General features: G+C 31.4%; 1 protein-coding gene across 12 annotated transcripts in view; it reads right to left on the bottom strand.

The window, feature by feature from the left end:
- The window catches only part of LOC121127156 (basement membrane proteoglycan), a 106,957-nt gene that overhangs the window by 38,900 nt on the left and 54,333 nt on the right, over nucleotides 1-13,724 (bottom strand). For 7 of the 12 annotated variants that reach the window (XM_040722508.2, XM_040722513.2, XM_071892306.1 and 4 more), the window contains 3 exons: nucleotides 12,771-12,974; nucleotides 7,193-7,837; nucleotides 6,892-7,137 (listed from right to left, as the gene is read on the bottom strand). The exons of 1 other annotated variant lie outside the window; for it this stretch is intronic. In XM_040722508.2, coding sequence (XP_040578442.1) covers nucleotides 6,892-7,137; nucleotides 7,193-7,837; nucleotides 12,771-12,974 — 1,095 coding nt within the window. The remainder of the gene's footprint in view (nucleotides 1-6,891; nucleotides 7,138-7,192; nucleotides 7,838-12,770; nucleotides 12,975-13,724) is intronic. 4 more of the 12 variants (XM_071892307.1, XM_040722512.2, XM_040722509.2 and 1 more) reach the window with 3 other exon arrangements.

Genomic DNA, 13,724 nt, shown 5'->3' with positions numbered 1-13,724 from the left:
ACAAGAAATGGGTATTCCGTCAGCAATTTGTATCAAGAGAACAAAATGGTTAAATCTGGGCCTTAAATGCCATGCTTCAGAATCTTCCAGGGTTGCCATTGTGAAAATGAAGATGATTGCACATGTCTAAAGTGGTCACAATGATAATCTACTCATGACGGCAATGTACAACAACAGAGAGGAACTAATCACAAACAAACAGAATAATGCAACTTTCCTCAGGCAGTTTAAGGAGACTGAGGTAGGACAGTGCGTCAACTTCCAAGTTCCTGGGTATCGACCGTGGAAAAACAGATCCCCACCACGTCTTGGTTGTTGCAGCTCATGCAACAGAGAACGGATATTATAGATTAGGGACAAAAATGATGTGTTAAAACAGTTGAATGTAAGGAAGCAGTTTGAGACTTACAAGTAGACATTCCTCTGTGTTTATGAAGTTCCCAGAGAGTATGAAGTGCAACTGACCACATGAATTCAGTAGCATGGAAATGAACAAGGCTTTCAGTGGTACAATTGAACTTACTCCAAACAAAAAGTTTAACTCCAACAAGAGGACACCTTTTATTTGATGAATGTGTTTATGTTTAGGGTATATTAAGTAGGATCAACAATCCTAATGTAAATTCTTATTAAATCTTTACTTGTTGCTGTAGTTATCCTGATATACCACTTTAATCACTTTCATTCAAATTATCACCTTTTTGCCTAATATTTTAGTATTAAAAAACTTTTTAACGCAAAAATTGCAGAGGAAATGCATAACGGTCATAAATTACCAACAAAGTTACGCATACCTTTACAGAGCCCACTAAGTATAATACTATAAAAAGTTTGATCCCTTAATTTGTGTGAATAACAAAGGTTCTTGATGCTGAATGAAGCGATGGAGGTGGATAATGAACTACCTTTTCGACCGGGCGTTCACTTACACAAATCGTGGGCCGATGTGTATCAGAGGATATTAGAAGGGGTCCGATAGGTTTTAGTCCCCTTTGTGTAGAAGTGGTTCACTTCCGTAACCCGTGGGTAAGGTGTATTATATGATATCAAATAGGGTCACTGATGCTCAGGGAAGGGGTGGTGGTGAGTAATGCTCCACTGTTTGGACCAGTGGCTTATTTGTGTATCCTGTGTGCTGGGGTGTATTATAATATGTGAAAAGGTGTCTTTGATATTCAAAATAGGTTTTGATCCCCCTTAGGGACAAGCTGTTCACCTGCACAACCTGTTGGCAGTATATTTTGCAAAATAGAATGGATTCTTTTGTGACAATTTCTTATCATACAATAGTTTGATTGTGTGAATATAATATAAATTTCAATGAAAATATACTAGAGTAACCAATTGCTTGCAATGAAATTATATTATAATCAAATCCTTAATGGTTAAATTGCTTTGGCAATAAATTGTTTAATAATCAAATTAACAACAATAATTTCATCTGACAATGTAAATGAAGTTAAAATAACATTGACCACCTATTGGAAATTTTAAATATTACCCAGTTCTAATGCCCATTTTGCAAATTGTTCGGACATTTTGCCAAATGCCCAATTTTGCACATTGCCGTTATATATATATATATATAAATAGTAATTTCAAAATAAGAAAAAAAAATTGCAAAAAAAAATCTTTAAAATAAAATACATAAATTACTGTGAGTGTAAAAAAAAACAACAGAAAAGTAACTAAATTTAAATAATAATTTTCGATTTTTTTTATGATACTTTAAATCGTCAGAGTAGTCGTTTTGGTCTTTTTGGGAGTATTTCTATCTCGATGGCTCTTGATCATTTCCATGTTTCTGTTCGTAGTCTGCATTCAATCTTGAAAATGTTTAGGAATCCACTAATAACTTCCTTCCTCCCATATAAAAATCTCTACTTCACAGTTTTCAGCCATTTGTAATAGCTTCTGCCTAGCCTATTGTTAAATTGGACCTGGTAGATACCAGTAGCTGTTTTATCTCCGAAATGTTATGTTTTGGAGATTCTTTGAATGTTTGGTAAAAAAATCCACTTTTATCAATTGAATGATGAAGTAGTAGTTTGATAGATTATTCATTATATATTCTTTATTCATTCGAAGAGAATAATTTTTAAAATAAGCTATTTTAATATATAGAGTATTTGCGACATTTCAAACAATAATTGTCTACCCTTAAAGGTGAGAATATAACTCCTGGGCTGCCAAGCGAGGGGGTTAAATGATATTTAATATATGCATAAAATACTTATACATTGAGGAAACTTGAACAATAATTAGACTGTCGTTCAATACCTTCTATAATTAGTTTAAGGAAACTACTATTTCCTTTTTCCTTAATACATACATTTAACTTGTGCCCAACTTCTTTCGCCCTATAATATAAAATATTGGTTACCTCAGTAACCATCTTACTCTTCAAGTGAATGATTTTTTTCCATCTACTGGTGTTCGACTATTATAACTTAATTAATTATGTTAATAGGAGGTTCGAAGGTAGTTTTCCCCTTCATCTTTTATTTTTCCAAAATCCAAGGCATATTCAATTGATAGACCAACGACAGTTTTTGTCCATACGATATTCCCTTTTCCGTTTTCAATATATACAGGCGTTGAATATTGCAGAATACCATCTTATACTCTCATATCCGTTCAAATAATTTCTTCATGAGCAGGATATCTTCTATTTTTGTAGCTATACATATACAATTGATGATTTCGAGATTTCTCCTGTATTTTTGAGAGGCTATTTTAGATTAATTCCACTGCCACCCACAGTTTGATATGGATACAATAGTTATCAAAAGGATGGTAGCTGATTTAATAATATCTTTATTACGCACCAATCCGTCCTTTATATAGATCTATATTTGGAGAAAATATCAGTCACGCCTAGTTGTACTTAACGTCTATATAAGTAGTATTGTTTTTTTTTGGGGGGGGGGGGCAGTTATATCTAACTTGAGACTGTCTAGACTATGTGTGCGAGTGGTGAACAAAAAGTAAGTATGATTTGAGACTTTTTGTAATGTGCGACGTAATGATTTTGATACATTTTGATGTAAAACCAGAAAATATAACTTCGACACGTTTATAATAATTTATATCAATGCATTTTTTTTTTTTTTTTCCAAAGATGGCTTATAAACATATTATTCCCACGTTTTTGGTTACGAAGTTGTTCATTACGATTCAAATTATCATTAATTAATTCAATTGAGTTTAAAAAGGTTGCTCTACAATTAAAAATGTGGCCTGTGTCTTCATCATCTAGTTTTGGATCATCTGTTTGTGACGGGAGAGTCTTGATCTACGTATGTCTTTCTGGCCAGACTTTGTTTTTTGATGAGGGGTTGGCATTAGTTGAAAAGGAATTCACATTTTTGGACATAGGGTGAGGGAAATTATCGTGTATAATATTGAAACTTTGATATGTTTTACGCCCAAGGTAAAACCATTGAAATTTTCACAAACAACAATCAGAGAAGAATCTTTTGATTAATCAATACAGATATTTGCATAAAATGTTCTATATTGAACTAAACTTTAACCATTCACTGAAGTTATGTCTTCTTTTATTCTTGGCTTTAATTTAATTCGATTTTTAATCAAATCTGCCGAAATATTTCCATCCTCATCACTGAAATATCAGCACCAGTATCTGGAACTGCTAAAACTCCAGTTATAAAGTTGTTTTCGTAGAGCTTAATCACAACTTAAATATGTGTTTTGTCCTTATTCCTTTCTACTTTATCGGTCGTTGAAATATTAATAGAGTAAGCAGGTTTAATTTTTTTAATATTTCAAACAGCTTGAAGCAAAATGACCTTTGATTCCACAAGATTTATATATTTGATTAAAGGCTGGACATTCACAACGTTTGTGCTTAGTCCCGTTGCAAAAATAACACGGATTTTGTTATAATTCTCAGTGAAATTTGATGTTTTCTGTGTTTACGACCTTTAAATTTCGTCCTCTTATTAGCATTGACGTACTTTGCATTTGTTTTGAAGAAGAACTGAATTGTTTAGCCCTCTTTCGCACTGTTTCTAATTGCATGATAAATTTTCTGGCATCTTGAAATAGTTTAGGATCTACATACATTAATTTAGCCATGTCAGATTAATTTTTCATAGCTTGAATTAACATAACAATGTGCAAGCTGTCTTTTCATTATAATTTTTGTCTTAGAAAAAATCGCCCAATTCAGTAATTTCGTTACATGGATCCCTTTAAACTTGACTCTCAGACTGACGTATACTTAAGAGGTCTTTCATATCTATATTACGGATAAGTAGGCTTCTGTGGTGAGACGTGAGTTATTCTAATATCTCGTCTGAGTCCCTTCTCGTATTAGCTTTAATACCAAGACATTCAGGAATAATTTTTAAGAATTCGTGGGAATAGCATTGGCACAAACATCCCACCTTTGTGTCACTTGAAACTTGAATAATTTTCCCATATAGGTTTTCAACGTATAAATTGTCGTGAATCAGTGTTCTCCTCCCGAATAGGGGGCGGGTTGACGTTCAGTCTCGGTATAATCGGATTTGAGAAATTTGATTCATTTGATGCAAGAATTTCAGGGGTTTGAGTTTCATCAAATTCCATTAATTTTTTTGCTTCGCAATCTCTACGAGGTAACACTATTTGTTCTTTAGCTTCACGAAAGTCTAACTCATGTTTCCCAATATCAGTAATCCTCATCATATGTCTCAGCTGCTTCATGTCCTAAAATAGAGGTTTTGGCTTTGATATATTTCGTAAAAGACTTTTTCCACATTAGAAGAAGAACTTCCAATTTCCTAGGATTGTCTCCTTCCTCATAAATTTCTCGACATGGAGGCTTCGAGTTTTTCAATTTGGTGACGAGGATCAGGAATCATTTTATAAAGAGTGTTTATAATACAGTGTAGTGTGTACACAAAAAAAAAATGGTAGTTGTCTTCAGTCTTCAAAGAGAAGAAAAAATCAATTTAAGATTTAAGCGTATTAAATCGTCTATATTGATGAGTCCTTGATAAATATAAAATGAATAATGTTCCTATCAGGCCGAATTCCAGTGAATATTCAACGATTTTCTTTGTATATTACAGATACTGTTCCTAGCAGAGCAACTGCACCATGGTACAATCGTATTTCTAAATGAATAAAGATCAAAGTACTGAATTGTAAACTTCTATAATATATATTATAACTGTGTTGTAAAAGAAATAGAATAAGACTACATAAAAGGAACTGAAGGAGGTACTAATCATACACTTGCATGTACACCTGAGCATTGAAGGATTACTTTAAATAACACCTACGAACATAAAAACATTAAAATGACTACTATTGATTCTGAAATCATTGATCAGAAGCAGTTAAAACATTTTCTAACCTCACATACTTAAGTATTTCTTGAAATTATTGGTCTGCATTGGAGTTTTATTTAAACAATGGTGGAAGACAGAGGACTTATTCATGAGGAATTGAATGCATGTAAAATAATTATTAATATAAAAGTTATAAATTATTTAACAGAAATAAGAGGGAAGTTATTGAAAAAATATAGCAATAACAATATTTATGATTTCTACCGGGGAACTTCAAAAAAGTTAGGAGGTGGGACTGGAACGAGGTATGGTATCCAGTTTGTACTTTACATAAAAAGTTATATTTGACTTAATCTTTTCATTTTTGAAGAACCTATAAATATCAAATAATTATCCTCAAATTTTGTTTATATATATGGCATTGAATGATGTTTTATGCCATTATAAATTTTTCTATATTTGTTTTAGTGGAACTCATTATTTGGTTAAAATCTAAATTAACTTGAAATTTGCCATCAACAATTATTTATGACATGTAAAAAATAATTATTGTAAAGAATAATTTACTCTATCAGATTATATTATCCAAAAAAGATAATTATTAGTAGCGTTGTGACTAGTATTGAGATAGAGTTGAGTTTAAGAAGAAGAAAAAAGTGATTTAGTATTTGATCAGTTCAATCAATATTGTTTATTATCTGTTGTCAATAATAGGTAGCTCATAGAATGAAAAAGAGGAACCAGATATCAGTTGAAGGAGTTCTCACTAACATTAACAAAAAATGGAATGTAAATAGGAAAATTGTCCAAATTGCAGCGGGCGTAAAAACAACGCCTGATAAAATGCCATTAAAAACCTTGTGCCTTTAAGAGACGGCATATTTGTTAACAAAGATCACTATAAACTGAAATACTCCTTATCACTAATACGTTAGAATTCTCATAATAGGTTAAAATAATTAATGGAAGCATACATATATTACACTTACCAACCTATAATTTTTTTTTTAAATTCACGCTCGCTCCAATTAAGACAAATTTCCCACACGTAAGTATACATGAATAGAATTGTAAATCATTTGACCTGCATATATGTTAAAAAAACCGAAAAATGTCATAGTAACTCTGATAATTTGAAGAATGTTTTAGAGGTGAACAAATTGGCAGTTACGACTTTTATTACATTAGCTACAAGCATCTATATGAAGAAAGAAATAACCACAAATTACTTTCTGTATCTAGTAAGGACATAAGCAGTAATTACCCTATGTCTAACCTCAATTCTACTGGGGATCCAACAATGACTTACACTATAACTCCATAGCAAGTATCAGTGTAAACTGTTCTCTTTCCATAAGCCCACTCAATAATAGTCACTTTAGACTTACATTTTATGTCCTCAGGAATTACAAAATAATGATAACAGCTTTTGAAAATTAAAAAAAAACACTGTTCAGATTACCAACTACAAGATAATATCACACGAGTTTAAGTTTACAACTTTAAATATCAATAAGTATTTACCAAAAAAAAAAGGAGATGTCGTTTTTCAAATACTAAATATTTAAATGTTGTCTGATAAAGTTACTTATATATTTTATGCAGTCTTTTTCATCTTCTCTAGAAAAACAGTCTGGTTTCCCATCACAAATGTTTTTTTCGGAAATACAAGTACCATCTAGGCATAAAAAGCTTGTCTTGGTAGAACAGTTTGATATTGACCCACACTCAAATTCATCATCTCCATGTAGGCAATCCCTTACGTAATTACATTTTTTACTTATATTCAAGCATCTTCCGCTTTTACATTTAAATTCAAAAACCCCGTTGCAAGCTAAAAAAATTGGGATAAAACCACTTTTTAAAAGAATAATTGATTATTAAGTTACATTGCATATTGACAGTGACTGTGACGTCATTTGATCTAAAAATTTGACCACCTTCTGTTATAATAGAACATGAATATACTCCAGCATCGTCCATACCAACAGATGGTATAAAAAGTTGATCTGTGTTTTGGGATAATTCGAACGAGCTATTATGAGACCAGTGATATTTTAAAAGGAAAGGAGTATCTGTCAAATTGACATCACAACTTAGATTTAAGTCACTTCCAAGAATGATATTTGTATCAATAGGTTGTATATATACTAAATTTGAATAAACAATATTTTTAAACAAATATTGAGTGAAAGTTGATTTCGACAAAGATAATTTTGGTGAAGTAGGAAAATAAAATTTAGGCAAACTTGTTTGAGAGACTACATCCTTAATATCCAAAAGTAATTTAACTGATTGTAATATTGATGATTTATTTGTGATCAAACTGTTTTCCACTCCAGGAATATAATCTTCTTTGTCATATTCTTCACAGTTTTTCTCATCCCATGAAATTGATTCACCAAATAGTTTTGGACAATTCTCTTCTCCATCACATTTTTGAACATGGCATATCTTTATAAGAGATTTAGGGCAAGTGATTTGTGTATCGGCCCTACACCCAAGGTTACCATGTGGCTTTTGACTTTCATATCCTATGTAGGATAATAATACAAATATTTTTTAAATGGTATATCTTAAAAATAAGTAACAACAAAAATAAAACAATAAATATATTACCTTTTGATATTAAATATCAAGTATTATAAGTAATGATATTAACACCCAAAATTTGTGTATATTAAAAAAAAAATAGCATTACTTTAATGTCAAAATAAGGGGGGGGGGAGAAATAATATGAGTTATTTTATTTAAAAATATAGATAATTCAGCTTTGCGTTACCACGCTAAGCGTGCAAAATAAACTCTCCTGGGGAAAATTGCCAGTGGAAGATTGCCATGAAGAAATTTGTCAGTTAGGAAAATTGCTCGTATTTTGATCAAACTTCATGATGAATAATAACACATTATATATTCGCTTAATATTATTTATGACAAATATCTAAACATATCTGTTTGTTCCATCCTCCAAGAGAGTACCTTCAAGTGTGAGTAATATTATTGAAATACAATTTCATTGCCTTTTTTCAAATTTAATCCAATCTTTTAATAAATGGATCGAGAAGATTGATAAGGGAGGGGGGATAAATAGTGTACTCAATTAAACTAATTTTTGGTATTAAAGGGGTTCTTTGGATGTCTGTGATACCTTGGCGGTGGTTTTCAAGGATCCAAGGTACCCTCAAGTACACAGCGCACCTGAGAACTTGGAACTATTTTTTTGATATTAGAGGGGTTCCTTCTATGTATATGAGGCTTTGGCGGTGGTTTTTAACTATCCCGTACTACAACCGGGACCCCAAACAATCCGAGGGCTTTGAACTAGTTTGTTGTGTTAGAGGGGTTCCTTGGATGTATTTTCAGTGGCTTTTAACAATCCCACACTACCCCCGGCACATTGGCCAATCCGAGGGCGGAGAGTATTCAACCATGTTTTAAGAGGCCCTAAGCTATTTATCCCCACCTTACCAATCCTATCGATCCCTTAATTAGAATATTGGATTGAATTTCAAAAGATGCAATGAAATTGTATTGCAATAATAATAGTCACACTTGAATGTACTCCCTCGGCAATAGAACAAACAAATATTTTTAGATATTTGTCATAAACAATATTAAACGAACTTATAATGTGTTATTATTCATCATGAAGTTCGATCAAAATACAGGCAATTTTCTCCCTGGCAATTTTCCTCCATGGCAATTTCTTCCATGGCAATTTCATAGTTTATTTATTTTGATAAATATACAAAGCAATGAGTTATGAATACTTGGGCTCGGTTTCCAAAAGGACAGGAATACAATTTCCTATTAATCCCTCGTTTGATATACATATATATATATATTGGCCGTCTAATTATTTCTATGAATACATTTTATATAGAAATACAATGTATAGCTATATTAAAAGCATATTATAATACAGTATCGAATAAAAGACTATAGGATTTCAATATTATGAAATTTATAATGAAATTCATTTTAAAAATTGTGGAGAAATAAGATGACAATGATAGTGTGGGAGTACTTAAGAAATATATAGCAGCTGTTGTATTTCTGCTTTCTGTTGTTAGCAGACCTTCTTGTCTAACTACAAATGATTTCGGGCCTTTTTTTCTTTTTGGAGAAAAAGGTTGCATGATAAAATAAAGGTAACAGCGTGACAGGGGTTTTTAATATGCTCATTTAAATACCATAAAATTTTAATAATAAGAACCTATCCAATATTTATTCGGTAACCTTTTTAATTGCAAGTTTCATTAATAGACGACGTAGCTCATTGAACAACGCGCTCGGGAGAAATCATTCTCTTGAGCTCTATGTGCGTGAGTTCTTAGGGAAGGAAATATTCATAATTTGTATGGACGTCAAAGAAGATTCTTAGGTCAAATGGAGTAAATGTAAAACTATAGTATCTAATTATACTTAATGAGTGCAACTCCATCTTACCAATAAAAAACCATTGAAGAAAGCAAAAAAAAATACCCGTAAGTTTTAATTCTAGGTATCAAATGAAATACTTACAACACACTCCGCCCAAAAACAACCAAATTAAACCCGTCTATTATATGAATATACGGGCCTGCATCAAATGAAAGAACTCTTCAACATTTACAAAAACGCGATATGTATACGGGGAGTCAGAGTAATTCCAAACACTGTGTTATGCGAAATCTGCAGTGTTTGAAACTGCATTATGAAGGGAAATCTTGTATTTCTAAATAAAGAAACGCAACCTTTTTATAATCCTTACAGTAAGGTTCTATATGGAGACGTATCTAGGAACTTTATCTCGGTGAATGTAAATAACAATAAAAATTTCAGTTGGCAATATGCATAAGTCCCTCACTTAAAAGTTTTAAATCATTGGACCCTTCATCTATCGCAAGCCAAAGGTTTGAACGAGTTGTTATTAGCCATGTCATGTAACATTAGAATCCAAACGTCATTTTGTGGACTCCCTTCAATGATGCACGTCAAAAATGGTTGAGGCATAGATTGGAAACGTCCTGTATTTTTACTGACAAGTCACAGGAAGATACTACAGAGATAAATTACTATTTTTGCCAAAAGGAGCTAGAGACCTCCTTCGATCTATTCTACGAATAAGATAAAATACCCTTGTCCTTATAATGGGCAAGGGTATTTTGTGATTGTGATGTCCTAACAATATAAGGATAGGTGGAAGATTGAGTGGCTCATCTCCAAAGTACAATTCATATTATATGCAGTGAACCACAAGAACCAAGAGCTCCTTTCATGTCTCCATGATTACGTCTCTCAGGCAATTATAATCCTCAACTCCCTCTTAATCTTTGGGGGAGAAAAAAAACTAATACACAATATATATATAACGTTGACAAAGGATTATTTCTCAGAACTTACTGAGCTTACTTATCCTCTTTTCATATAATGATTTATTTAAAAGATCTCTGGATTTGCCGGTTTTTCTTTTTATCCTGGTTTCGTCGACATAACTATAATTGCTTGATATTTTGTTTATCAATTTTGCAAATAAAAAAATTGATTCTTCCTTCAATACAATCTCTGTCAAGTTCGCTTCTCATCATACCAAGAAAATGTTTTTATCGTCATTTTTATTTGGCTTATGAAACTGAATCAATAAGCTCTCCAGATGAACTCATTCTTTCTCTTTGGACGATTACTCCAAGTTCCTGGATATAACTTATTATTAGACAAAACTCCACTTTCAGTATAGTAACTTCGTCTGTGATATTATTGATAAATTGAAGCAAATTTTGAAAATACTAGATACATATATGAAAACAAACTTTAAAAGTTATTTGCTACCTTTTTCTGCTCACAGATTTCTAAATCTACAAAATCTCTCTCCACTCAGAAACGGAAATGTCCAAAAACCATTTCCGAAGCAACTACGTATTCTAGGATATAATGTGAAAATTATGTCATCATTGAGGCTTAGCATGCTTTCATTCGTGAGTACTTTGTCATTGATTTCAAAGATTTTTATGACTAATTAGCAAAAATTAATCCTTATATATGGAATTTATACCATTTATTAATACTTATTAAAAACGAGATGAGTATTTTTTTTTTTTGTATATCAAGGATACTCAAGTACTCAAATCAACAAATAGTTTTTCTTAGAGTATAATGCAAAGTATAGCTGACTTTAAGAGGAATAGATTCAGAAGTTTCAATGAAGTAGCTCGAAAATGAGAAATCTTTATATTTCTCATTGGGTTTTTATTTGATTATTCTTGCTTTTTATCGAATTCGTCATTCCTTCGATCTCGTTGGAGTACGCAACGAGACTTTATAAGATCTGGAGCGGTTGATACATTCTTAATGATTTACTAGATTAGAAGTAACTATCATGGACCTTTATGTTAAAAAGTATCTCAACAATCTTTCCATTAATGGAGATGAGAACTAATGAGGGAGTTAAAGATCTCCCTCAAAGGGAAGAGATCATGAACATTAAGGAAATAATTAACAAGATATTTTATTAATTTAAATAGAAATATATGAATTCATTGGAGCAATGGGGGATGTATATCCATATATACGAATATTCTGTAGAAAAGATCGATCTAAATATAGTAAAACAATAAACTAGAATTACGGAGCAACAAAAATTGTCAATTCAAACTCTTACCTCTCATAAGACACATACTCATAGTCAAAAAGTATTTTTACATTGCGAGGTTTCGTGGATATTCACATTCTTAGTTACTAAAGAAAAGGTAAAGATAAAATATCCCTGCGTAGGGATTAGCTTAGGGAATTATTTTTCTTCAATAATATAACTTATCGCTAGGACAGATTAACCTCCCTACGAGTTGTGGCGTCTCATTAATTTTATCCTCAGTCTAAGTAAAAGTGTTTTATTTATCCTTGGTTGTAATATTTTAGTCATATTATTTAGATTTCGTGCTCCCGTTATTTCTATTTTGATCAATGTCCTCACTTATGGAAATTTATTTACCCTATGTGTCTTGTCTCTCCTCCTCATTTGGGGCACTAACTATTTTTGATATTCTGTTTGTGGGTTGGCTTTGTTATTGTATTAACTAATCAAATAAACAAAGAAATAAAAATCTACCACATTGTATTGCCCTATTCTCAAAGACCATGTAAATAGCTAGGTAGGTATACCAGGTCAAAAAATCACTTTCAACGTGACTTGGAGGTATTTTTACGCGGATTTTTTGTCTGACCAGTTTCTCAGCTTCTCTTTCCTATGCACCATTACGTTTATCTTCCACTTTCATTCTGAATCTTTTCATCGATTCTACTTCAATTTATCTACAAAGTTTGATGAATTTTGTTCACTAACTAAAATCTAAGTGGAAATGAATTACTCCAAAATGATCTTAAATGAAGAACTGCGATACATGTACAAGGTTATTACATAGTTTTACTTTTCTGAAGTACTTAATTTGGTGATAATGATAATTACGATAATCGAAAGTATGTACTTACTATTACATTCATTGTTTTGATTACTACAAATGTCATCATGGCATCCATTTTCGCATTTAATTTCATAATCATTATTTTTATTGCAAAAAGTTTCGTCAGATTCATCCAGGCAATCCGGAATTTCATCACAACGGCCTGATAGCTTCACACAATCCCCAGAGCTACATTGAAATTCTTCAACTTCATTACATTTAGGAATATTATCTACAGTACAAATTATATTTATCAATAAAAATTCTTAGAATATAATCTTAAAATTTTGCGATTGCATGTTATGTAAGAACTTAAAGCTAAGAATTACATATAAATACAGATGTTGTTGAACAATATAATGAATAGAAAAATTATTACAATTACGGTGAATCCAAATAGAATGACTGTGATCATTATGGTAATATTGATAAAGCAGCTCATAAGTTGTTGGGAGTTTGTATCATAGTAAAAATAGAGAATAATATTACTGGTAGTGTTTTGTTTTTATAAGTAATAAGAGGGGGAGGGGGATATATATAGTGATGTAGTAAGAGTAAAGGAGATTATTTTTCTGACGAGAATAAGTAAAATAATAAGTAAAAAAAACACCTTTTTCTTCTTTTTTAGAAGAAAAACTAAAGCCTCAAGGTAGAATTTTATCTTCGCTCGTTGTTTTGTGAGCCCCATCAGCTTTAATTGATTACACAAGTAAAAAAGAATCCTGTATGTTACGTAAATAATTATATTAGTACTTAAAACGCTGCTCAAGAATCTGAAATTAAATTTTTCATATTTAACCTGGTTTACTAGAATTTTTGATTTGAACTTGTTTTAAAGTATTTTTTCCCTTTTTAATGCTTATTGTAAAGTTGTAATGTCAATTCAAAAAATTAAAATCACATCAATATTACTGCTAACCTAGACATTTTAGAACCAAATACTCTTCTATATATAAAATACCAATTATTTACATTTAAAATA

This window comes from Lepeophtheirus salmonis, chromosome 12, assembly GCF_016086655.4.
Source record: "Lepeophtheirus salmonis chromosome 12, UVic_Lsal_1.4, whole genome shotgun sequence".
NCBI lineage: Eukaryota > Metazoa > Arthropoda > Copepoda > Siphonostomatoida > Caligidae > Lepeophtheirus > Lepeophtheirus salmonis.
Note: the sequence above shows the minus strand (reverse complement) of the source record. Positions and strands in the feature narration are given on the sequence as shown.